Here is a 25,741-nt window from a genome sequence, read left to right on the forward strand (position 1 = left end):
GTCCACTGTGTTTTATCAAGGGCTGGGTCAATGCAGCTACTTATCAGGAGATTTTGGAGCACTTCATGCTTCCATCTGCTGAAAAGCTTTATGGAGATGAAATATGCTAATTTTTTGAGATAGGAATTTGGGGTTTTCATGAGCTGTATGCCAAAATCATCAGTATTAAAACAATAAAAGACCTGAAATATTTCAGTTGGTGTGCAATGAATCTAAAATATATTAAAGTTTAATTTTTATCATTAAATTATGGAAAATAATGAACTTTTATCACAATATGCAAATTTTTTGAAAATGACCTGTATATATGTGTGTGTGTGTATATATATATATATATATATATATATATATATATATATATATATGTATATGTATATATATATGTATATGTATATGTATATATATATATATATATATATATATATATATATATATATATATATATATTTTTTTTTTTTTTTTTTTTTTTTTTTTTTTTTTATAAAAAGTGCTTTTATTTAATCTATTTATTTAAATCCCCGCCCACAAAGTGTCGTCGAACAGGATGTAGTTTAGCACAGGGAAGTGTAGCTCGCAAAGTTGTAACGTTCATCTGCTTCCTTAACAATGGCGACTGCCACGAACGAGCCATTGGTGTCGGGAAGATTCAGAGGAGAACTGCTTGTTGTCATTCTTCAGTTTGTATTAATACCACAGCTGACTGCTATATCAGAGCCGGGGAAATGGGTCACGGATGTGGATATTGTAAGTACATCAATCCCTGCAGTGAAACCTTGACTCTCGTCTCGTGCTTTATCTTCTGGCCTCATGACATTCCATTGTCTTTTACACACAACACCGGTCAACAGCCAGTATTAATGAAGGTATAGAATTGAAAAATGTGTAGAATATATATCGGTGATCGATAATATGGTGTTATCTGCCTACAGTGAACGTGTAATAAGGGATGAGGCTAAGCTATAAGCAGACAAGATTTCTTAGTCTGGTCTTGCCCTTATATAGCTGATTACATACTAATCTTTTTTTTATTAGTTACAAATACATTTCTTTTGTAATTATATGAGCATGAAGTATTTCGTTTTAAGGGTAAGTACTGAGATCATCAAATTGTAAGAATCCTCCTTTTTGTGTATTTTAGGTAAATGATAGCCCAACGTTCATCTATTTTCCGAAGACGATGTTCAAGAATACTCTCATTGAAATGAATTGTGAGTATGCTCTTTTACTTTACCTGTTTTCTTGTATTTTTCTCTCTCTCGGTTTTCTTCGACACTGAAGAGCACATTTTTATTAAAAGAATTGTAATCCATAAAAGTAGTAGTGTTTAAAAAAGTAAGTAAAATAAATAAAATCTAGATTTTATTTACTGTATACATGCTCTTTAATTAATTTTTTTTATATAATAACTGAATCCAGTGCATCAGCGAATGACATGCTTTGACTGCTCTAAATGTTATTTTTCTGCTGTATGTATTTCAGTGTACACTGAAGAGTGTGCTGGTTCTGTAGAACTCATTATAGCATGGCATTTGCAGAGTTCTCCTTGCTACAATGAAGTGTTTGGACTTGATGTGAGTGTATTTTTTCCAAAAAGTGCTATTTTTTTTAATTTGCAGCAGTTTAATATGCATTATTCGCTTTTCTTCAAAAAGCTTAATACAGCAAAAGACTATTTTGAGAGCACCACTGTGTCCCGGGAAAGAGTCGTTGGATTCTACATAGACCACAAGTATGAGCCTGTAAAGTGTGAATCTAATAGTACTGGAATTAAGGTACATAGCATCTTCACTCTCTCATACGTAACTTGTTGAATGAATGTACAGTTTATCGCTGTGTTAATAAACAAAAAAAACGTTGCAATTAGTTGTAGGTTTAGATTTTCTAGTTAAGTCACTCAGACAGGTCTGACAAATTAACATGAATGTCAATTTCTTTGAATGAATGTCTTTCTTTTTTTTTTTTTGATTGGACTCCCCAGTTAGGAGTAAAAGACTTTGAACATCCTAAACAGCTGGAGTCAACTCTGGTGAGTTGAACTGATGCTTTTTAACCAGGTTAAAAAAAATAGTGGTATAGCTTGTGCATATGGTCATCCACTTGTCCAAAGCTGATTGAGTACATAATTTAATCTAATAATTAACACATTTCATGTGTTAAATGAAATATTGATTTGAGATGATTACAAGACAAGAAAGAGAGTGATATATGAAACTAGAACAGCTAGCTATGTTGGAAATCAGTTGCGTAATTCAGCGGCACTGAATGCTGTGATTGACCAATCAGAATCCAGCATTTTAGAGCCTTGTTAATTAGTATTTCATTTGTCATCCTGATTATCTGACACAGATTCTGTCTCACTGTTTTCTCACTGTTAGTATTGTTAACTTAAATAGCCCAAGCATAAACAATCAGCAGACTTTTCTGTTAATTTGAATTTCTGGTCTAGGAATTCTCCACATTTCAACATTTCGAAAACTGCGAAATTACAATGCAATTTAGCATCAAATATATTTAATATTGTCGCAGTTCAAAATTTTATATAGGATTTACTGTATACCTTGGGAAACTTTGTCGGCTCTTTTTTGTGTTTCAGAAAACCCCAAATTCACAAAGCAGAAGAAGGAGGGTTGCAGTGAACCCAGATGGGGAAAAAAAAAATGTTGGTTCATAATTTACAAAATTTTAAACATTTACATAATTAAAAAGGCTGTCATCATTTATTCACCCTCTAAACCTATGTGATGCTTTTTTTTCTTGAAGAACACAAAAGGAAATCTTTAACAGAATATCTGAGCTGTCCTTTACCATACAAGGAACCAGGGACTGTCAGGCTTCAGAAAGGACCAAAAGCAATATATAGTTATTTTATTTTTATATTTTTGCAGTCATAGTAACCATTCAGTTTCACTGTATGGGAAAATAGCAACTTGCATGTTAATGAGAGTGTTTAAATTATGACAGAATTTAGATTTTTGGGTCAATTACTCTTTAATGCATTGATATGATTATTCAATGATGGTAACTTTTTGTTGTAAAGGAAGCAAAGATGTGATATGACATAACTTGTGTATATTCCATTTCAATAATGTTAAGATTTATGCAGTTAACCGTTTCTAATGTTTGCATGATCAGGCTAAAGCAACAAATTCAACGAGTGCTCCAAAAAGCAAAGACACTTCAACAGTGGAGACCTCTGTGAGTATTAAAGCACAGAAAGAATCATGATTCATAAAAAGGTTAAAGCGTCTATCTTTTTTCTTCATCTTTTTTTTTTTTTTTTTTTTTTTTTACATGCATGTTTTGTTGTTGCAGCAAAAACAATCTAAATCAGACACTGCAGTGGCACAAACCTGGGAAGACAGTCCCTATATGTTCATCATCAAAATTGAGGCAAATCATCCACCTGCCAAAGAAACAAAATCAAGTATTAAATGTAAGATTTAAATTAGAACTCAAACAGCCGTTATAATGTTTTCTGAACGAGAACAACCTGTTTTGACAGCAAGGGACCTTTTGAATAACATGTACAATTATTAACCCATTTTATAAATGCATTAATACTTATAGTTTAATATATATTGAATATTTTAATAATAATTTTTTAAAATATATATTATACAGTGGAGGTCAGGATGCACGGCGCCTATCAATACATCTCAGCATCCGAATGGCCATTGATGATTGTGAGTACACATTGTTTGTTGGGTTTTTTTTCTTCTGTTTTTGCTTTTTTCTTTTTTTTTTTTTTTTTTTCAATTGCAGTAATTATTTTATGCCCAGTAGCAACGTGTTTGCATTTTTGGCAGCATTTAGGAAGATTCTTTCATTTACAAAGCTTCCACTCAAATTTTTCTTTCAATGCCCATTGTCTTCAGTTCTACATGGTGATGTGCATCATCTATGTGATTATGGGAGTGCTGTGGTTGGCTCTCTCTGCGTGTTACTGGAGAGACCTGCTTCGGATTCAGTTTTGGATTGGAGGAGTGATCTTCCTTGGCATGTTTGAGAAGGCAGTATACTATGCAGAGTTCCAGAGCATCCGTTATGATGGCCACTCAGGTAACGCAATTTAAATATTTGTTAATTTAACAAACAACTGAGACCATACTGTGTGTCTGCAGCTGTAATGCAATATTTTTATGTGCACAAGGTAACATAAGGTGTTGTTATTTAAACATGAGATAACTTAGTGCACTCAAAATAGGTTTTTCCAGAATTTTATTGGCAGAGATGGGTAGTTTACCCAGAAATTGTACTCTGTTATTTATTCCAAATTATTATACAAAAATTTTAGTTTGTAAGGTTATCGATTACAAATTATAGGTAATATAGTCAGACAAATTTTTGATTCCTTTTAGATTCCTTTTGGCCTAACTTATTTATCAGCTAACTTTGTCTAACTTGGTTAATTGATTTAAATTGTACCATACTGATATAAAAACACATAGAGTAAGAAAAATATATTCCATTCGTTGTAATGAACAACATGAAGTTCATTAAACATAACATTACGTCAAGGTTTCTCAAACTGGGGTTCGTAAATGAACTGCAGGGGATTGTGATTTTAATGAAAAGCTAATAATTTATTAAATCATAAAAAAATTCAAATGAAAGCAAGACATTTTTAAATAACGGCAATCAAAATAAAACGCTTATCAAAAAAAAAAAAAAAACCATATTTGTTGACCTGCATGTCATGTGACCGTTAACCAATGACAGAGAACCATGAATTTGCAAATGTGATACTTAATTTGTTAAATATATTTAAATATAAATTAAATATATTAGGTGATTGGAAATTACTGCATTCCTTGTAAATAAAAATAAAGTTACTGTGTGCATTTAAAGGGGTTTCAAAAACAAAAGACCTCTAAATACCAATACGTCGGTTAATAACCTAAAGGTAATTCAAATAAAAATGTATGTGTTCATCAGTAGTTGATGCGATGTTGGAACACTTCTTAAACTTGATATGATTTTTGTAAATCCAGTTTTCAAGTGCTGTGTAACCACCTGACTAATGACTTATAAATCCATAAAACCGGAAGACTTTCTGAATGTATATAAACAGCAGGATATGTTAGAAAGGAACATTTAAAAGATGAAAAAGAGGAATTTAGGAGAATCAAGAAATGATGATTCAGATTTAATCTAATTACAGGTACTTCATTTTTTGAATCTGATTACGTAATCCAGATTACATGTAATCAGTTACTACTCAGCTCTGTTTATAGGTCATGCACATTGTGAGGAAAACTGAGGGCTGTTTAATATTTAGTTTTTAATATTCTTATAATTATATTTAATAATCCATTTAATATAAAATAAAGCTGCTTTATGGTTAACACAAAGGCAAACTGTTTTGATGTACAGTATGGTCTTGTGGTCCATTATAAAAATCAATCCAGGCATATGTTTGATGTGATTGTGTAAATTTGCTGTTGAACATTGATAAGGTTACTATAGTGAATGTAGTCATTTTGATGCATTATTTGTGTGTGCAGTTCAAGGTGCAGTGCTGTTTGCAGAGGTGCTTTCAGCTGTAAAAAGAACCCTGGCTCGAGTGCTGGTCATCATTGCTAGTCTTGGATATGGCATAGTCAAGTAAGCTGCTTTGAAGCACTAATATATTGAGACAGTTGGAACAAAATAGATTCAAATCTGGTCTTAGTCATACTTTTATAAAGCAAGAATCCATTAAATTGATCAAAAGTTACACTTTGTTACTACATTGTTCTGATGGGAAAAAAACTTTTTAACATTCACCCCTTATATTGAAAAACGTTAGCAGTGGTTAAAGTGATTTCTGATAGATCACTGATGTGAGACTGAAGACCCGAGTAATTACGAAGAAATTCAATTTGAAAATATATTTAAATAGAAAGTTATTTTAAATTGTTATTTTTAACATTTGTTATAGGAGTAATCTTCAGCATAGTTTTGTACATTTCTCTTTCAATGACTCCGCCTTTTTGCTGCAGACCAAGACTAGGAGCATTGCTGCACAGGGTGGTGGGGGTAGGACTGCTCTACCTTATCTTCTCCATCATAGAAGGAGTACTGAGAGTCAACACGGTAAGGACAGTCTCACAGCTGAAACGGAACACGATTCCACTAAAAAAAACAAAAAAACAGTGACCAGTGGAGAAGCATGTCCACCTTTGTGACTAACCTCCTAATTTAATGTAATGATAATGCTGCACCAAATGTCATGTGAAGCTTAATGTTTCTCTCTCGCAGGGGCAAGGTGGTTCAAACAGGCTGCTTTGTGACATTGTTATGGCCCTTATTGATTCTTGTATTGTGTGGTGGATATCCTTTCACATGTCGATCATCTTTTAAGACTGCGTGTTCAATTTGTGCTGTTATTACTTCTGCATGGTGTAGATTTTTGACAGATACATGGAAATGAAAGTAGATCGAACCTCTAAATGTTTTTTTTTTTTTTTTTTTTTTGCAGTTACAAGTGCATACAGTTCTTTTTAGGAAGCAGTGTTATGAAATCTGTGCTCTTCTCTGTTTTGTTGGCTCGTGATGGTGTTGTGCAGCTGGGATAATACTTTGTGAAATATCTTTTTTCAGTCTTGCCTCAAGACTGAAAAAAGATACTAGGGTTGGTCGATGTAATAATGTGAGTACTAGGGTTGGGCGATGTAATAATTAAGATGTATTTGTGATGATTCTGATTGCAATATTAAGCACCACAGTAGATGAATTTACACTATTTGGAGGTGAAAATGTTTCGCTACAATAGTTTGTAGGGTCTGTTCATTTCTGTTAAACTGTACATCAATTCTGATTCAACGATTCACTTTAGTAATAGTAATGTTTGCGTACACTACTGTTTAGATATTTGGAATGAATTAATAAGATCAAAAATGAAAGACTCCTACATTGAAACCAAAAACAAAACAAAAAAAATCAGTAAAGTTTTGAATCGTCAAAGAATCCTGAAAAAAAAAAAAAGTTTCATGATTTCTACAAAAATAAGCAGCACGACTGTTTTAAACATTGCTCATAATAAGAAATGTTTCTTGAGCACCAAATCAGCATATTAGAATGATTTCATGTGACACTGAAGACTGGAATAATGATGGAATAATGGCTGCTGAAAATTCAGCTTTCGCCATAACTATAACAAATTATCAAAAAATAAATAAATAAAGGTCACAGTTTCAAGCTGTGTCAAAGCAAATATAAGGTAATGAATATCATAAATAGGCAATCGCTCAGCCCTATGTAGGTCCCTCTGATAGTGCTGTGTGATGCTGCTGCTCTTCTCTTTCTTTCCCTGGCTCTCTCTGTCTTTCCCTCTATCTTCCCTCTATATTGTTGTGCCAGGCTGAAGATGATCTGGTGTTGCTTGCTGCCATCCCCTTGGCTGTTCTCGACTCTACCCTCTGCTGGTGGATATCCTACATTTCTCCATTACTGTTTGTGTGTGTCCCTCTTTCTCTCTTAATGGGTTGTGTAACAGTGTCCCTGCATATGTGAGATGTTGATCAGCCCTCTTTATGTTCTCCTTTGCGTTTTCTGTGATTTTCTGTACTCGTAAAGCTTGAGGACAAACCTCTATGCAGTTCTCTACATTTCCTGTTTCACGTCTCTCTTTCCAGCAAAGTAAACTGTTTGCTTTAGATTGTGTATGAACTGGAAGTCGCTGAGCCCTAGTGATCCGATATAGTCCTTGACACTCAGTCACATCTTCATTAGCCTGGCCCAAACGATGAAGCTCCTTCGGCTGAGGAGAAATGTGGTCAAGCTGTCCCTTTACCGCCACTTCACCAACACTCTCGTATTCGCTGTCATTGGTGAGCATATGCATCACATTACTAAATTATTGTGTAAAGTGACAGGATTACAGTACTGCATTGAAACTGCCAGTGATTAATGTCTGTGTAATGTTCGCATACTGAATTATGATTGGTGTGTCAAACATCTGGGTTACATGATTTATTAATGGAAAGTGAGCCGTGATTGGGGACATTCAATCGCAGTCTCTCTTTCTTGCTATATTTAGGCTTTTCAAACTATAATTTTACTGAAAACTTGCAAGCACTGATATTTCCTTACCGATACACTACCATTCAAAAGTCTGGGGTCAGTAAGATAAAAGCTTTCTATTTCTTAATAAATACTATTATTTTTAACTTTCTATTCATCAGAGAATCCTGATAAAAAATGCAATTTTCCTCAAAATTATTGAGCAATGCAACTTAATTCAATATTGATAATAAGATGAAATGCTTTTTGAGCACCAAATTTGTATATTAGAATGATTTCTGGAAGATCATGTGACAAAAAAATAGGAGTAATGTCTACTGATTATTCCGTTTTGCCATCACAGGAATAAATTGCATGTTAAAACATTAAAATATAAAACATTTATTTTAAATTGTAATAATATTTCCCAATATTATTGTTTTACTGTATTAATGATAAAAGATTTTCTTTCAATGAAGTGAAACTAGTTTTAGAATCGTTGTCTGATATTTAATCTGCTTTCTTTTTTTGCCACATGTTCTCATAATGAAATTCTGCTTCTCTTTCAGCTTCTGTTATATTTATTGTGTGGACAACGAAGACTTTCAAGTTATCCAAGTGCCAATCTGTAAGCCTTTTCTTTTTAGATGTAATATGTCTTCTGTTTTTTAGTTAAACCCATATAATTTTAATGAGTCCTCTTTGCCTTCACAACTACTCTTGTAGGACTGGAGAGAGCTGTGGATAGATGATGCTTTCTGGCGCTTCCTGTTCTCTAGCATCCTGCTTGTCATCATGTTCTTATGGAGGCCATCAGCCAACAACCAGAGGTACAGCACTTCACCTCTACCCATGTGTCAACCCCACTACTCTAATAGTAGAAACAAGATTGTCAATCCTTGTCCTTCTGAACCCTTCAGGTATGCCTTCAGTCCACTGGTGGATGAGATTAGTGAGGAAGAAGAGGAGCAGCTAATGAATGAAGCTTTCGGTAAGAGTCTTAATTAAAAAATTAGCAGGTGTGAGACAGAAGTAGTATCCTGTATTTAAAGATGATGGAGAAATAATTCTGCACATGGGATCTTCACAAGCTGCGTTTCGTTCTCTACTAAATAGGATGTATTTGATTTAAAGTCATGATTAAACATGATTGTCACAGTTGATGATTGGATGTTGAGATGTTGGTGTTGCGCTCAAAAGAGTAGGCAGATATACATGAGCCTGCAGGGATGGGTTTAAACTCTAAATGATTGTAATGAACGATGACGAATTGTCATTTGAAAAAAAAAATTACTAGGTCAATTTTTTAATAAACATATACATAGAGAAACGTTTACAGTAAGATCTATAACACGCATTTAGAAAACAGGGTCATTTTTCCATTTCATGGCAACTTAAAAACATGCAGTTTCCATTTTATCAGCACACTTGAATGCTGCCCATCACGTCTGCAGATCTGGTTTTCAGCCTTTGTTTGCCGTGCTTTCATTTGACTGCGTTTAGCCAGTTCTAACCAGTTAAACTTGAATTCACAGAGGGTGTGAAAATTAGAGGGATGAAACCAGAGACCAATGGAAGTGCAAAACCCGGCAAAGTGGTAATTCATAACAATACTTGGCATAAAAGAAAAATGTAATTGTTTCATGAAAATAAGCATGTTGTATTGGCATATATAAGAGTGCTTTATGAAGGCTTAGACATGTTGTTTACATAAAAAACAGCATACTGTGTGGAAAGAATTGCTTATTGTTGTGTATTTTCAAATATGCTGCATATTTTTGATGACGTCAAGGCCTTCACCTCATGGTAAATTTGTTTTCTGTTCCATCCAGGATGAAGATCTAAAATGGGTTGAGGAGAACATTCCCTCATCAATGGCTGATGTGTAAGTCCAGGGATTCATTATGTGTATAGAAATTATGGTTATGGTTAGATATGGCACTAATAGAATGATTCATTATGTCACTGATTATTTGTACACCCAAACATGTCATCAGTTTGCCTGTAAAGCTGCTAGCAATCTCTGCCGTGTCATTGACGTGTCCTTCTCTTTGTTTTGCAGCGCACTGCCACCACTGCTAGACTCAGAGGAGGTAAGTGTCTCATATTCTGATTGGCCAGCAGTGGGCACCCTTTGAGCTTCCCAAGTAGAGCAGAAAGCGCTCGGCCTGTAACGTCACAGTGTTTACCCTCGCTCCCTCTTTTCTTTCTGCTTGGAACAAAAGGAGCGCTGAGGCTTTGGAGGTTTTGTCTGACTAATGAGAGCTCACTTAAGCTAACATTGGATGTGTTCATATATCGAGCAGCAGCCAGTGAGGACAAATCTCTTAAAAGAGGAGATCAGAGATTACATACTAGAAAAAATGCAGGATTTTGATAGGTTTTTATGTAACCGTGTTATTTATTTTAGGAATGCCATTGTATGGCACTGCATTTTTTTAAATAACTCCCTTTCCTCATAATTTCCTTTCATGATTTTGATTTTTTCTTTCTTTTTTCTTCCTCAGGAGATCATGACTACAAAATTTGAGATGTCCAAAATGGAGTAGATCTATGAAGATCTATGTAATGTATATAATGTGTGTACTACAATGCACAACTGCTTTATCCCAAAACATGAGCTTTTCATAAACAACATCTGTAAATATGTGGGATGATGAGGGTACTGCACAAAAGGACTTTTATTTTATTTTTAATTGCTTGTTTGTATTTGTATTTACTCAGATAATATGGTGTAAGAGTTTCTTAAGCCTAAACTGTAAATTGCCTTTGACTGTTGTTTATATATCTACAGTACAAAATGTGATTAAAACACGTTAGTTTGTGCATTGTGCTTTTTCACTAAGAGGCTTTTGCACAACAATCCTCTTATTAATTACATAAAGATGGGAAAACATGTAAGATAAAAGCTCTCTTCTGGTTTTCTTTAATTCGTCAGTATGCTTTCACAAATTAACAGTACCTCTCTGACCTGGTGGTATTTTTTTTTAAGCAAAAGTGGCCATTAAGTGTCATCCTGTTTGCCTGTGCGCCATTAAGCCGATTGCAATTTTCAGTGGATTTATCTGACGTGAGTTTTTAATGCTCTGTGTCATAGTTAATAGACACTCGCCTGGGTACAATTAGATGACTAGGTAAAATGAGGTTGCACGAGTTTTGTCTGTCAATGCTGTCTAAAACAAAGGGCAGAGGTGCAGCCCCCCCCCCCCCCCCCCCTCCCAATTGGTTTTTTTACCAGTTAAACTGCTGGCCACAGTATATTAAGCAGCATATGCAAATGCCTGTTGTAAATAAAAGTATTTTTATACCAAAACAAGTAAAAATTTATTGACCCTTCTTGACGTAATAAGAGACCTTATGCTTTGACTACATACGGTATGCTAAGTCTGTAAAGTCCACCCGGGTCGTGCTGTCGATAGGTATTGATTTCTTCTCAAAGCCACATTCAAACGTCTGTCATGCAGTGTTCGTTTCACCCACTTGACAATACAGTCTCAATATGTCTGTCCTGTTTTGTTCCTGTTAAGACAACTCATTATGTGTTAATACTTCCACACGGTTCTTCATTAACCCTGACCCCGCTGTGAGCTATAGGGAATGCTGCACCAAACCTGTTGCTAGGATTTATGTTAACCTACACTTAATGTTCTAATAGCATGATTTAGTGTAAATAGTTTACAGTGTGATGCTAATCAAGGATGGTACAGTCATAATCACCTGAGCTCAATACAAATATCAAGGGGATAGAGTACGATATTAAATTACTGTTAAAGTAATCCAATATAAATTGACATTTGACATAATAGTGTTCATATTAGGGGTTTTATGTAATGTGTGTTCCCATTTCCAAGATGCAAATTATGCACTATTTGTGAAGCAGTATTTTTGGAGGGAAACTAAACATTCTCTCAATTGATTTGCATTAGCTGAGTCTATTACCCCAACTGCCCCAAATGGCAAACCCAGTTAATCTGTTATTAGTCAGCATTTTCTAAAATCTCTCAATGATGGCATATTCTGCAAGAAAACCCAGAGAAGTACTTAATGTTTAATGGTGGTTTATTCATGTACACAAGATAACAGTCTAAAAACAAAAACACAGAGATTAGAGCACATTCCGTGTTGAATTCACAATTCAGGGGCAGTCTGGCGGGCTGTTATTTCAGATGTGTCTGTATCACATATATCTAGTCGAAGGAAAACTACAAACAGAATGGCAATTAATATAAAACTAACAGTCTTTATGATCACGGTACTTTGTGATCACTGAGATTTAACATTTCAAAGGAATGTAATTTATGACAATATAAAATCTCACTAGCAGACAGGCAAAACATTTACAATGATGGAATGGTAGCAAGAACTGCACTGATTGATGATTCTGAATTATTGCTTTTCAAGATATTTTTAAACTATGTGGATTGCATCTCTCACCATGGTGAATCGTGGCATTAACATGTGATAACTCCATATTTGGGGGGAGGGGGGCAAAGCTCCTTGCTGAACGAATCCCATGCAGATCTAATCCTCTTTGTGTGGCGTCACACGTTTCCCGCCTTTTTTTCTGGTAAATGATAACAGAAGAGATTTCAGAATATATATATATACAGTATATTTCTACATTTAAAATTATCAACTATACACACATTTTTTGTCACGGAGAAGAGGTTAATTTAGATTCACCAATATAAATTGTCAACTTTATAAATACAGGACAGCAAGCACTACACATCTGACAGTATTGTGAAAAAACTCTACCTCAAAAACACTCAATTATCAGTGGTTCCATGTTAGCATAGAGGCATGCTGTAATCTTTCCTTAAATTTATTTTATTTTATATTTACTTTTTAAGAAAACACAAATTGCTACTTTGGATAACTTAACAACAGCTCAATTAAAGCACCCGTATCTTCCTTAAAATTCACTGACCCTAAAATTCTCAACATTTTAAAACGGTTATGGAGTGTAGCAATATCTTTTTGACGTGTCCACAACACCAGTTCCCACAAACACAGATGAAGTCGCTCAGGATCGCCAAGGATCAATACAGTGATCCCTGTTTTAAAGTAACTTCTCTTTGACAGTAACTGACATCAATATCTGTGTAACTGCTATTGTTCTCAGGCTGGAAATACTTATAACTACTGTCCAGAACGTCCTTCTCCTTGGCTAACTGTTCAGTGGCTGAGGATACAACTGCACGAACGATGGAAGCTGCAACCTCATAGCACATCCTCTTCAAGGCCTCCTCTTGTTCATCTGTATTGGTCCTCACTGACCCAGAAAGGGACTCTCTACTTTGAGGGGCCCCATCCCCCCCAGTCTCTACCTCAACACTAGTACCTACTCCTACTTTAGACTCAGCTTTGTCATTTGCAGTTTGCTGTAGATCTCTCGAGTCAACTGGAGCTTCACACTCACCGCTTTGGGCAACTTCATTGACAGTATCGCACTTCCCGTCTTGATTGAGGATCTTCCCATCCTTCGGACAAGTTTTCCCACTAGAGTCTATAGTCTCCTGGTTTGTTTCCTCATCCTTCACGTCATTCTGGGTTGTTGCTTCATGATTGTGTGCTGCAGTGTCCTCTGATGTAGCATCCAAACATCCATTCTCACCATTGGCTTTTGGCTCTGTCTGGCCTCCACCCTCTGGTGCTGGATCCGCTATGTGAGACTTGTCTGATGGCTGACCAGATGGTGCACTAGTTTGGGACCTCTCCTCTCCATCAGAACTCTTGTGTTCGCCTGCCACCTGAGCTTCATTATTGCTCTCACTCGGAGCCACAGTCTGCTCCTCTGATCCAGTCTGTGGGACATCAGTTTCCCCAGCTGTGTCATCAAGGCCATCCAAGTCTTTAGCCTCACTCTCACCAGTACCATCTCCATCTTTCTGGGCTGTACTTTCCCCCATGTCCATGCTGGTGCTCTTCCCCTTTCGCAGTATGAAGTTCTTTAGTGACACAGCACGGTTGAAGTGTGTCCTTTTTGCCTTGGCCGTCTTGCCTGAGTCTTTACCCGCCTGTGGTTCATCATTCTGCTCTTGCTCACCCGCTGCTTCCTCCTCTACTCCACCTGAGTCAGCTGCCTTCTTTGATTTGGGAATTACTCGTTTTTTGAAAGAAGTCCAGATCTCATTTGCATGATGGTCCACCGACTTTGCATGCTGTGTAGTAGCAGTTGCTCCTTTTTCTTCCTCACCCTCTGCATTAGTCTTCTCCTGTGCTTCTACGTCACTGGCTACCTTTACATCTTCCGTCCCCTGTTCAGCCTCTGGGGCATTTTCGTCTTTAACATCTGAAGAGTCTTTGTCCTTTGGTTTGTGGATTCCAACAACTGATGAATCTCTCTTCATACCTTGGAATGTCCAGGATCTCTTTAGTTTCCACCTTTTTTGGCCAGAGTGCTCTGACTTTGTAGTGGAATCCAGTGTCCCACTGTCTCCTGCTCCATCTGCACTGGTTCCTTCTGCTCCCTCAGCATCCTTGGACTCATCTGTGCTTTTCTTGTGACTTTTCTGAGCCATGAGTTTCTTAAAAGAGTGCCAGCGCTTCATGTTTTTTGTTGTTTGGGGGTTAGACTTGTCTGGCTCTTCTGCAGTCGGAGGCTCCTCTGCTTGGTCTGCCACATTTGTACTGGCATCAATATCCTCCAGCCTGTCTAGTGATTTTGACCGAATCTTGTCATGTTTTTGGAGTGCCCCTGTTCCCTCCTTTTTGTCTGTGCTTTTGTGCGAGAAAATTTTAGCAACAGGCTTGCGAATGAAGTCCCTAACACTAGACTTCTCTCCTTGCTTTGGCTTGGCACCAGATGCCTTTTGCTCTTGGGAAGCCTCTTCATTTTCTGGTGCTTTTTCAATAGTCTGCCCGTCAGCTGCAGCCTCACCAGCTTCTGCTGGCTGAGTAGATTCCTGCTCTTTAGGGCCTGCAGTATCCCCTTGATCGTTCTGGCTAGAGCCCTTATCCTGCTCCTCGCCAGGAGTATCTTCAGCTCCTGTCTGCTGCTCCTTCTTTTTTTTCCCTCCCATTACTTTTCCAAGCCCACTTTTATTTAAAAAAGAGTCCCATATTTTCTCAGAGGCTGGCTTAGATTTGCTATCAGCTGGTTGCTCTGTGCTTGGCGTTGCCTCAGTAGTAGGCTGTGTTTCCTCTGTTGAAGCTGGGGCTTCCTCTGTTGAAACTGAGGCTGGTTTTGTGGTTTCTTCCTCTGCCTTGTTCTCGACAATGTCTGCTTGGACAGGCTCTGCATTAGCCTCGGTTGCCGCCATATCGAACATAAAAACTCCAACTTTCAGGTCTTCCTCTTGAAATATACTTAGTTCCTTGAGTTCTTTATGAAACTGAGTTCATTGATGATCAGCCAACAGCTCTGTGATTATCCAAATTATTTCCATAAGAAATGGGCAATTCTGCATCATATTCCGTAGATGGACTTCAAAGCTAGAAGGAGAAAACACAACAATCAGTCTGAATTAAATTGGCTGGATGTATTTCAGTCAGCATATGTTTTTTTTTTCAATCCTTGAAACTGTTGTATCTTAGCTGTACTGTTGTGTTCTACATGGGGTAAAAATAAAGTATGTACTAGACAAACTTATGCTGTCTATAAGTGCCTCCAATCACCTTGGAATCACAGTGTACACATGATCACTGATATGTTTTACCATTTAGGCTATTTGGAGTTTTTCTTGTACTTTAAAAAAAAATCTCTAATTTAGATATTGAGCTGAATACACCACATCTTCTGTTGACATTTAACTTATCTCGCTGTGTAAATGCACAGGTATGTGTTGTCAAGTAAGGATTTGAAAATGCCAAATGCAAAAATAAGTCCACGTGCCACTGCCCATATGACGATGAAAGATCTTATAAGCCTCTAAACTCTTCACCCTAGGTCAACTCATATTGCTTAACAATGAGGCTGGTTTTGTTTCTACACAGAGGATTCTTTTGAGAAAAAAAAAAGATTTTTTTTTTCAGGGTTTCTTGATGCTTACAGCAATTTAATGCTTCCTCTGAATGATCCACTTGCGAAATTTCAGATTTTTTTGTATTGAATTTGGTCTGAGACGCTAGAGGTGAAACCACATGTGACATAGTTACATAATTGATTTATTCAAGGAACATTATGACTGTATACACCATAAAATGAGTACAGTAGCATAAAAAACAGAAGCAATATTCTTTGCCCTGTGAAAAGCCTGATGGAAAGAACATGGCTTAATTGGATTTTGCCGTGACTGAGTCTGTTTACTGATGGGGCACAAGACCCTGCTTGCCCATCTGACTGACACTGGGACAATTGAGGCTTGACGGTTTTGTCCCCTCTTTTCATGGACAAAACCCCTGCCCTTTGTTATGCAAACGCAGTAGAAGAGACTTGAAGAAGCTCCCTCGATAAAGCCCTAAGTGTGGGCTCAAACCTTGCTTTGCAGAAGTAGAACATAATTCTAATGAGAAACGAGGGAAAAGCCAATGCAAATGCTCGAGACAGCAGGTGCCAGTGCTCTTCAAAACCTCATTTGCATTGCTAATGCGTCCCTAACCATCTCCTCCATTTTGTAAAAATGTGTTGATATCAACATCACCCAAGTTGTTTTAATTGACGCGTTGCACGAGCAGCACGTTATTTGCCAAAAAAGCTCCGAAAAGACTCAAGGAGACATCCTACTTCTGTTGTGTCTGGAAAACAACCCTGAACAATACTCATTCACGTCATTTGATTCAGATCACCAATTTCTAGAACCTCACATCAGTTAGTGGAATAATTAAAAACATATTTCGATTCACCAATCTTCCAGTAACCAATAAAACGTCTGTCACTATGTACATGTGTGATGTGGGAATTATGAAATCATCATGCAGCGGGAAAACAACAACAACCCGCGCGCCAGACGCACAAGCGCGCGCATTCGGTGTCTATTGTGATAAAGCCATGCTTGTTTTATTCTCGAAATCTCGTTAAGATCCAATTCAGCGGCCGATGTGCTTTTGCTATGTAAAAAGGTATTTCACTGACACATAGCCTACACCACAGACTGGAAGCAACTGGGAGCAAATTCACACTTGAGTGCGTCTGATAATAATATGCGGGAAGACAGTCTGGCACGTTTGGCGAAGTTGATCGCATGAATGAATGAACTCGTAACAGTTGCTTGAGCAAACACGCAATAGTGAAGCAGATGTCCTTATTTATAAACATAAACACAAAGCAAGACAAGCTGGAAACTGATTTGTTTAACCTAATACCCAATTTCACTATGCCTACGAATTCAAATCCAGGGCGCAGTCATTGCACGCCTATTGTCCTTCCCAAATAAATCTATGCACTTCCTTATAATATCCATTGTTAAATGCATTGCATAGGCTAAGCGTTCAAAACCACACGTATGTATTTTGACACATAAATGCAAAATGAAGTTGTTCACGACAGCAATACTCATAAAAATACAACAAAAACATTATAACTAAGAAAATAGTCTGCAAACCTTGTTCCTCGTGTGTAAATCCGTCCCGTGTGCTAGAGGAAAGGTAATAATCTGCTGCAGACTGGAAAAGACACAAACTAAATCCCCGCTCGCATCCTCATGCCTTGACTGAAGAGAGATCAGTGAGTGAGTGAGTGAGAGAGAGTGTGTGTGTGTGTGTGTGTGGAGAATTGCGCGCGCGGAGACGTTGAGGGTCGAGCGCTGGTATTAACAGACGCGCAGCTGCGGCTCCATCTATCTCACCCTGTTGCCCTTAGCAACCAGGCAGACCACCCCCACCCTGCCACCACACACACACACACACACACACCCCCGCCCCAAACACTAAGAAGGTTACTTTACGGGGTTAAGATGGTAACTTTAATTTCAGCCACCTCCCTTGATTTCTGAGAAATGTGGTGATGTTTTGTTGGATCACGAGCCTTCAGATTGGCTGTAGAAGGTCCGAGGATTGTTTCTGCACCTCGGGTGACGCAGGGCAACAGATCGAGTTGTTGGGGAGACTGGGGACTGTTGTAACGTTTAGTTTTAAAGTCTATAACTAACTGCTATTTCTTAAACTTTAATGTGATTTGTCTACAATGAATTGAAGTAGTTTAGAAAATACAACTAACATAAACTGTGTAAATTAATGTCAAGAATAAAGAGTGCACAAGGGGGTATATGTAAAAATCTAAATGTAAAATGTTGTGCATAAAAGTTATGGTAAAAAATACGGTGTTATGGTATAATATATTTTTTATGGAGGCATATAGGCATTTTTAGAGAAAGATATAGATTTGCTGCTGTAACTTATTTTTTATTTATGAAAAATATAATATAATATTAATATAATATTTAAGTAAAAATGGATGCATGGACAGTCATTTACAATTTATATATATATATATATATATATATATATATATATATATATATATATTGTACATTAAGTTATTGTGGTAAAAATAATAAGAAAACTTAAAAATATATGTTTGTATTTTTATTTTATCTTTTCAGTGAGGGGGAAAATACATTTCTGATTTATTTAACACAAATGCAATGAACTAAAAAATACAGGTAAAACACCTCTAGAAAAATTAAGTACCTTCCTGTAATGTCAGCCATGATATTTGATAATATCTGTGTGTATATATCAAATTTATATGATTTAGATTCCAGTTTTGTTTTTTAATGTTCATTAATATGCTATCCAATTTAATTTATAAACCAGAGTCTATGGTTTTTACTCTCACCTGAGGAGGCTGGTATGATAGTAGTTAATTTCTAATTGGTTAAACTGATGGTGTTGCATCTCATCCTGTGTTACATGCTGCCTTACAGAATAAAAAGACATGTGCACAGGTTCCACAAATAGAAATGTGAACAACTGACCTCATTATCTGAAGCTAATTGTTGGGGAATCAGAACAAAGGCCCGTGTGCACATTGGGTTGATGAAACTGGACAGTAAAAAAGATTATTAAGTATCTACTTCACAAAATTGCTCTTGAGACCTTCAAGCATGCAGCCAGGGGATGAAATGGAATATTTAAGACTGTGCCAAGGCCAAAATAGTGTTTTATTGTGTGCCTGTTTAAAACATCGGACAAGCTTTGCCCCAAGGCCAGAATAATATGTGCGTTCCACTGGAAATGCGTCGTTCTCTGATGAATATTTCATACAATTGAGCATCTGCAAGATAATTCTGCGCTCCTTCATTGAGCTTTAATTTCCTCATGGAGGATGCCACATCTGTCTGGAGGCATCATCGAGTCAGACATTCAGTCTCGGTCTGGTTCATGGCGCAACTGAGCGATGATGAAGAATTATTAAGCTGCCAAAGAATCATAGTAAAGTCATCCCCATTCAAGTGAAGGGAGGAGCATGAGGGATTGGTCAGTTTGAAGGAGCGACCTATAAATAGCAGGATAACAGCGGATTATTTTTACAGGACATGAAGTAACTCAGATATGATTGTGTAGGTGGCTATATGTGCACGTGGTTGATGAACAGAGGTTTTCTCTGACCTTCCACTGCACTTCAGAGATGATAGATCACTTGGGAGGTATAGGATATGCCTCTTTGATAATACATGGTCAGGATAGGGACATATGAATAATTTATATAATAAAAATATATTCAGATAGATTCAGTGACTGCATGAGCACTATGTTGCACTTTTCTAATAGCACTAAATTATTTTTAATGTATTTTTTTTATTTTAATCCATGAATGCATTGTTTTTAAATCACTTAAAAATGACTCCTGTATCTTTTTCCCTCTTTATTATGGCTGTTACTTACCTTTAATAACCAATGCAATTTTATTGATAAATGAATAAATAATTGAAATATTTAAAGACAATTCAAAGTATTTCCACTGTGTATGAAATCTGATTTTTTTTTAAAGTGAATGAATGAATGAATTGATCAATAAATGATTAATTCAAATGAAAATTAAGGCAATGCAATGCCTTTCACTATTTTTAATTTATTTTATAATAATTAAGACAAACCAAAGTGGCCACTGTAACCACTGTGGATGAAATGTGACTGATTAATTAATTTGAGAATTCATTTATTAATGAAAACAAGCAAGCATACAAACAAACAACTACCAACGATGGATGGATATATGGATGGATGGATGGATGGATGGATAGATAGAATGCAGTCCCTTGCCACAAGTGTATCAAAAGGGCTAAATAAACGATTTACATCAGTTGTGATACAAAAATGGTAAAACAAATAATGACTGAATTCATTTGAGGCATTTTTCTAACCTGTGTCTCAATGTCATGAGGAGTTCCTCAAAAAAAAAAAACTTCACAGTTATGGCATCTTTAAAAACTGTACACTGTAAGCAGAGATGTATAGTAACGAAGTAGAACTACTTCGCTACTGTACTTAAGTACTAAAAGGCGGTATCTGTACTTTTCTAGAGTATTATTTTTTTCTCCTACTTCCACTTTTACTTCGGTACATATTTTCGCTGAGTTTAATACTTTTACTCCGATATTTTTTTATGTGCTGCATCGTTACTCGTTACAATTATAATGATGTTACGAATCATTCCATTACAAACCACTGCCAGAACTGTCGATGGCAGGTTTGATGAAGCTGGCACATCATTGAGCGAATCAAGCGAGACTGCGCGTGCTGACTGAACTGCTGTGAAGAGAGAGAAGAACACCGAGCCGAGCCAGATAATGACTCGTTCATGAGTCAAGAACCGGTTGCATCGGTTTTCGGATGACCAGTAACGTTAGTTCTTTCTGACAGTTCGATTCATTGAAGAAAACAGTTCACCGATTCTTTTGCGCTCGATGCAATGGCGTCATTGGCGTTGACTGCACATGGGCTCATAACATTAACACATAATCAGTTCAGAATCAATCACCAAAAGAATCAGTTCGGTTCCAGACGCTCTGTGTCGGTTTGCTTCACGCTAAATCAAACATGCGCAGTATCATCAGCTCCTCGGTTCACGAATCGGACGCGTCTGACACAAACGGTTCGTGAACGAGTCATTATCTGGCTCGGCTCGGTGTTCATCTTCAGTTCTCTCTTCATCAGTTCAGTCAGTGTACTGTTTGAGTCAATGAATTACTCCGGGATATTGGTTTGTTTTAACTCCGAGGGAGTGTCAGACACATTAAACAAGTTAACATCTTAATTCATCTGTGGATTAATGCGTATTGGAGACGCGAACTGTTTAAAACGATTCAGTTCGATTTGGTGAACTGGTTCAAAAAGATCCGGTTACATCGAATGATTCGTTCGCGAACCAGATATCACAAACTGCTTTGTTTTTAACGTACTTAAAACAGACACGGAAGAGAAGACAATGCTGAATAAAGTCATAGTTTTTGCTATTTTTGGACCAAAATGTATTTTCGATGTTTCAAAAAATTCGAAATGACCCTCTGATGTCTTATGGGTTTGAAACAACATGAGGGTAAGTTATTAATGACATAATTTTGCAAATTGGGCTAACTAACCCTAGTAACCGTTTTTTGTTTACAAGAAGTTACAGTCAAAGGAATTGTGATTGTCCTTTAGGTTAATAATTTGAAATAGTAAAAACAATATGTTCAAACTTTTGACTACTTTCTTTAATAGCTACATATCACAATACTTCTACTTTAACTTTCAGTACTTGAGTAGTACATTTTAAAATAGACTACTTGCAATACTTAAGTACAAAAAATGTTGAATACTTTAGTACTTCTACTTAAGTGTGTTGCTTAAAGAGCACTTCTACTTCTACTCAAGTCACTTTTTTGATAGAGCACTTGCACTTTTACTCAAGTATGGTTCTCTAGTACTTTATACATCTCTGACTGTAAGCACAAGCTTCTTCCTTCAACAGCCCTCAAAATCCTGCCTCTAAGCCTCTAAATGCACATCTGATGTCACATAGGCTCTAGCATGGAGATGGGAATATGTTGCACCGCTGTTGTGAAATGCTCATGCAGGCTTTAGATGGAGTAGAAGGAGCAAGTGTGTATATTTCTGCCATGCTAATGCCTTGCGACAGTGCGCTTGTGTGTGAGCAGAGGGGTGAAGCTGGGGGTGGGTGCTTCTGACATGTTCAACCGAAGGCCACGTCAAGCTCATGGATCCGTCTGTCAACTCCGTTTCCCACACTCTCATCTGCCACAACCGAGGTCTTATTTTAAGAAGCCGGTGTCGTGGGGGGTTGACCAGCACGTGCTTCCACACGCAGGTTTAAACATCAGGATCAGAAGTGAGCTGGTCAACTTCTGTTAACCCCCCAACGCCCGGTGCCTGGCGGTTCTATGTGAAAGTAAAAGTAGTTTAAGCAGTCCGGCATTTGCACACTAAACAGGTAAGACATGGAAAAGAAATCAGTATTAAATGATAAGTTTAGCCTTTCACTCTGCTGCTGGCAGACCTGGTTAAATATTTCACGTCAGAGAAGGCGGTGTGGAGACTTATCCAGGCTTACTGTCATTGTCAAGAGAGGTGCCTGCAGAGGGGGAATTAAAGGCTGCACAAAATCTTCCTCCAGCTGCAGACTGGAGAAAGTCAAGACGTACATATTTGAATCTAGATTTGAAGGATCCATTAGAATTTAAACCGCATATTTGGGTTGAAGCGAAGTCTCCTCCTTTTTTAGGAGACTATTTAGGTAATGGCACCTTCCATGGGACATTAATCTGTGTAATTAGGTTTCAGCCTTTCCGTGTGAAATAGATTGCTCTGGCATACTTCACTCCTCTGCAACCTGTACCTAGGAGAACTTTGGTGGAATGAACATTTTTTGGCTGTCTACCTTCCTATTAATTTCCTTGCCAGCCCAAAACATCCATCAGCTCTTATAAGGGGAGATTACATCAGGCCTGATCTGATCCAAAATAAGAGCTGGCTGGGCTGCTGCTGTCCGGGTGATGACGCAGCAATATCATAACATGTACTGGAAGACTGAGAGATGCTCGAGACTGAGAAGTCTATTTTTGAAATGCATGTTACAGGTCATATCGTAAACAAGTGTTGTTTTAATGTCATTAATATACTACTGTCATTTTTGTTAACATTTTTTTCATTCAATTTAATAGTTTCTGTTTTCACTTAAATTTTTGTTTTAGAAATTGTATGTGTTTTGTCATATTTAGTTTTTTTTTTAATACATCCATATGTTTTGTAATTTTTTAGTACTTCATGTTAAATTAAGCAGGGGGGGAAAAGAAAAGTGGCCCTGGGAACTAGCTGAAATAAAATGCATTTTAATTGTATTTAAATAAGTGCTGTCAAATGTTATGTTTTAAATGTAATAAATGTTTTTGTTTACATAATATGTGTGTGTGTACTGAGTATATGTATTATGAATATATAAACACACGCGTATACAGTATATATTTTGAAAACATTTACATGAATTTACATATATTCATGTAATTTATATATAAATATATTTATAAACATAGCATAATTCTCTTAAATGTATACATGCATGAGTGTGTATTTATATATACATAATAAAAATACACAGTACACATATATATAAATTACATAAATAAAAACCTTTATTTTCGAGACAAGTCCCCCCTACTTTTTTTTTTTTTTACGCTCTAATGTCACATTCTGGGGGGAAAATTTACGCTGCTTCAGTTTCAACTGGACATTAAAGGTATAACTGACCCCAAAATAAAATTTTAGTTGTCATTTATTCACCCTCGTCTGTGTATGAGGACTTCGTTTTTGAGGAGAAAGCAAAAGTTGAACACCGCAAAAATATCAGAGAAAAGTAAGTCATAAGTTTGGATCAACATGAGGGTGAGTAAATGATGACACCATTTTCATTTTTGGGTGAACTATCCCTTTAAACTGTAATTATTTGAGGCTAACAAGTGATTTTTATACCTGACAGCTGTTAATTTGTGATACATTTGTCGATTAAGCAAGTTGAGATCTTTCATCCCACTGCCTTGGTGGACAGCTTAGACAAGCTGCACTGTTTGGTGACCTTTTATAATATAATGCTGACTGGTTAATGTGTCCCTTGTGGCCTAAATGTAACATTAACTTCACGCATGGACAACCTTTGAGGTGCAGCTGTTCTAGATCTCCAAACGAGCGCTGTCCTGAAGTGTTGGCTTCAGAGGGATTTCCGTGTAATCTCTTTATTAGCGCACAGCCTGTCAGTCTCGATCACTGGTGTTGTTGTGACCGAGCCCTGCTGTGTGGGAGGGGGGTTCTGGGAGCCAAGGTCCCAGCCAATGGTGCCCTATCCTGTCGATTAGCTCCATGCTATCTCATTAAGTTACTTGAGTACCTTTGCCCACTTGTGTTGGCAGGACACAGAAATGGTATCTGAAAACAACAGCTAATCATTGTGAAATGCTTCTTTTAGTATTGATCACAGAGGCTTCAGTGCAGCCGCCGTCGATCATGCAGAGCGTAAAACATGTGCAGACATGGTTCTGATGCCATTATAAATATATATAGGTAAAATGTATTCACAGAAAGGTTTCTCTTTCTTTCTCTCTATAGAACTGTTTAATTAAATTAAAAATAATAATAATAATAATTAATATGTATACTCATAAAATGTATTACATAAGTAAATATTACTTTATATTTAAATATAGGCTACATATGATTATACTGTAAATAAAATTAAATAAAAAGTTCTCTCCCCTCATAAAAGTATTTGTATTTTTAATTTTTACGTTTTTATTATATATTAAAATATATCCCTCAAATATATTTGTATTTTATACTACTAATACTACTATTGACTTTTAATATACATTTATTAATATTTATAAGTATACTTCTGTCAAAAAATATTAATATAAACATAGAATTTTAATAAATTTAAATGTTTATATTGTAGATAAAATTAATTTACTAAAAAGCTCTATCTCCATCTCATAAAAGTATTTGTATTTTTAAGTATAATATTTGTAAGTTTATATACTTATGTAGACTTTTATATCTGACATGTGTGTGTATATATATATATATATATATAAAATTGTGTGGTGTTTTACTGTGTTATTATCGTTAATGGTGTTACTAAAATAATGAAAAGCACTGAAATGCAAATTGCTGGGCCTTCGTCCAGATTTCAGCTGAATGGTGCACAAACAAAATACTTTCTTTTTTTCCTCAAGCGTGGCAATTCCCTCGACATAAGCAAGGCCTGTTGTGGTCAATAGCATCATATTAATTCTAAGCAACCGTCGCAAAACTGAGTTAGCGACGCTGCCTAATCAGAGTCAGGTTGTCCCAACTCACATTTTTTGCATTTTGTGATACACATCTGCCCTGTCAACTATGATAGCAACCTCAAGAGCGAATTAGAAGCCTAAATTAAAATGCATTTACACTCATTAAAAAAAATGAAGTCGTCACATTTGGTTCTAGATCATGCGAGTTATGCAGACCACATAAATTAATTTTCATGTTTTATTGAAAAGCCATCTCTTCTTTCACAGGAACCATTACTTCATGATTCTTTTTCACCCAGTCCAAATACTTTTTATATCAGCAATTACTGATATTGTAACAGCAGCCCTGACCTCCTATACCTTGGCAGAGTTTAAAAAAAAATCTATTTCCTCTAAAGGTTTTATTGCCACAGAAATCCTCCCTGTTTGTTCATGTCCTCCTCAGGTGGATACCAGAATTTATTTGCTTTCGGTTTATAGGCTCTAGACTTGCAGCAGTATATGGTTCAATTTGAGACTCGGTTTTTGCCAAGTAAATAAACTTATCAAACAAAGACAGGCTTGCTTACCCATGCACACAACACTTCATTTTC

General features: G+C 36.5%; 2 protein-coding genes across 3 annotated transcripts; one reads left to right on the plus strand and one right to left on the minus strand.

Annotated features, from left to right (window-relative positions):
* Window positions 1–543: 543 nt before the first annotated feature.
* LOC127972903 (transmembrane protein 87A) lies at window positions 544–10,891 on the plus strand. Of its 2 annotated transcripts, none has more exons than XM_052576889.1 (21): window positions 544–744; window positions 1,139–1,208; window positions 1,480–1,571; window positions 1,653–1,772; window positions 1,979–2,026; window positions 2,594–2,659; window positions 3,133–3,195; window positions 3,313–3,433; window positions 3,622–3,683; window positions 3,876–4,059; window positions 5,505–5,604; window positions 5,982–6,075; window positions 7,342–7,410; window positions 7,703–7,811; window positions 8,553–8,611; window positions 8,710–8,813; window positions 8,904–8,974; window positions 9,519–9,580; window positions 9,816–9,868; window positions 10,046–10,076; window positions 10,491–10,891. In XM_052576889.1, the coding sequence occupies exons 1-21, from the start codon at window positions 607–609 to the stop codon at window positions 10,530–10,532; spliced, it is 1,758 nt and encodes a 585-aa protein (XP_052432849.1). In that variant the 5' UTR covers window positions 544–606; the 3' UTR covers window positions 10,533–10,891. The 2 variants fall into 2 exon arrangements, with proteins under 2 accessions (XP_052432849.1, XP_052432848.1); XM_052576888.1 differs by lacking the exon at window positions 7,342–7,410 and adding an exon at window positions 6,241–6,312 and having other exon boundaries at window positions 545–744.
* A 1,133-nt stretch (window positions 10,892–12,024) lies between these two features.
* On the minus strand, window positions 12,025–17,655 carry LOC127972902 (uncharacterized). The gene is made up of 3 exons (XM_052576887.1): window positions 17,469–17,655; window positions 13,406–15,420; window positions 12,025–12,547 (listed from the first exon to the last, which is right to left on the minus strand). Exons 2-3 carry the CDS (start codon window positions 15,255–15,257, stop codon window positions 12,525–12,527), a joined length of 1,875 nt encoding a protein of 624 aa, XP_052432847.1. The 5' UTR covers window positions 15,258–15,420; window positions 17,469–17,655; the 3' UTR covers window positions 12,025–12,524.
* Between the last annotated feature and the right edge of the window lie 8,086 nt (window positions 17,656–25,741).

Source organism: Carassius gibelio, chromosome B15, assembly GCF_023724105.1.
Source record: "Carassius gibelio isolate Cgi1373 ecotype wild population from Czech Republic chromosome B15, carGib1.2-hapl.c, whole genome shotgun sequence".
Classification (NCBI taxonomy): domain Eukaryota; kingdom Metazoa; phylum Chordata; class Actinopteri; order Cypriniformes; family Cyprinidae; genus Carassius; species Carassius gibelio.

Excerpts from the sequence above, each read along its gene's own strand:
- LOC127972903 (XM_052576888.1), top strand. The coding sequence starts at position 607 with ATGGCGACTGCCACGAACGAGCCATTGGTGTCGGGAAGATTCAGAGGA. Across the intron at positions 2,027-2,593 it reads AACAGCTGGAGTCAACTCTG|AAAACCCCAAATTCACAAAG; the intron begins GTGAGTTGAACT and ends TTTGTGTTTCAG. Across the intron at positions 6,313-7,702 it reads ATTCTTGTATTGTGTGGTGG|ATCTTCATTAGCCTGGCCCA; the intron begins ATATCCTTTCAC and ends ACACTCAGTCAC.
- LOC127972902 (XM_052576887.1), bottom strand. The coding sequence starts at position 15,257 with ATGTTCGATATGGCGGCAACCGAGGCTAATGCAGAGCCTGTCCAAGCA. Across the intron at positions 12,548-13,405 it reads CAATGAAGTTGCCCAAAGCG|AAAAAAAGGCGGGAAACGTG; the intron begins GTGAGTGTGAAG and ends ATCATTTACCAG.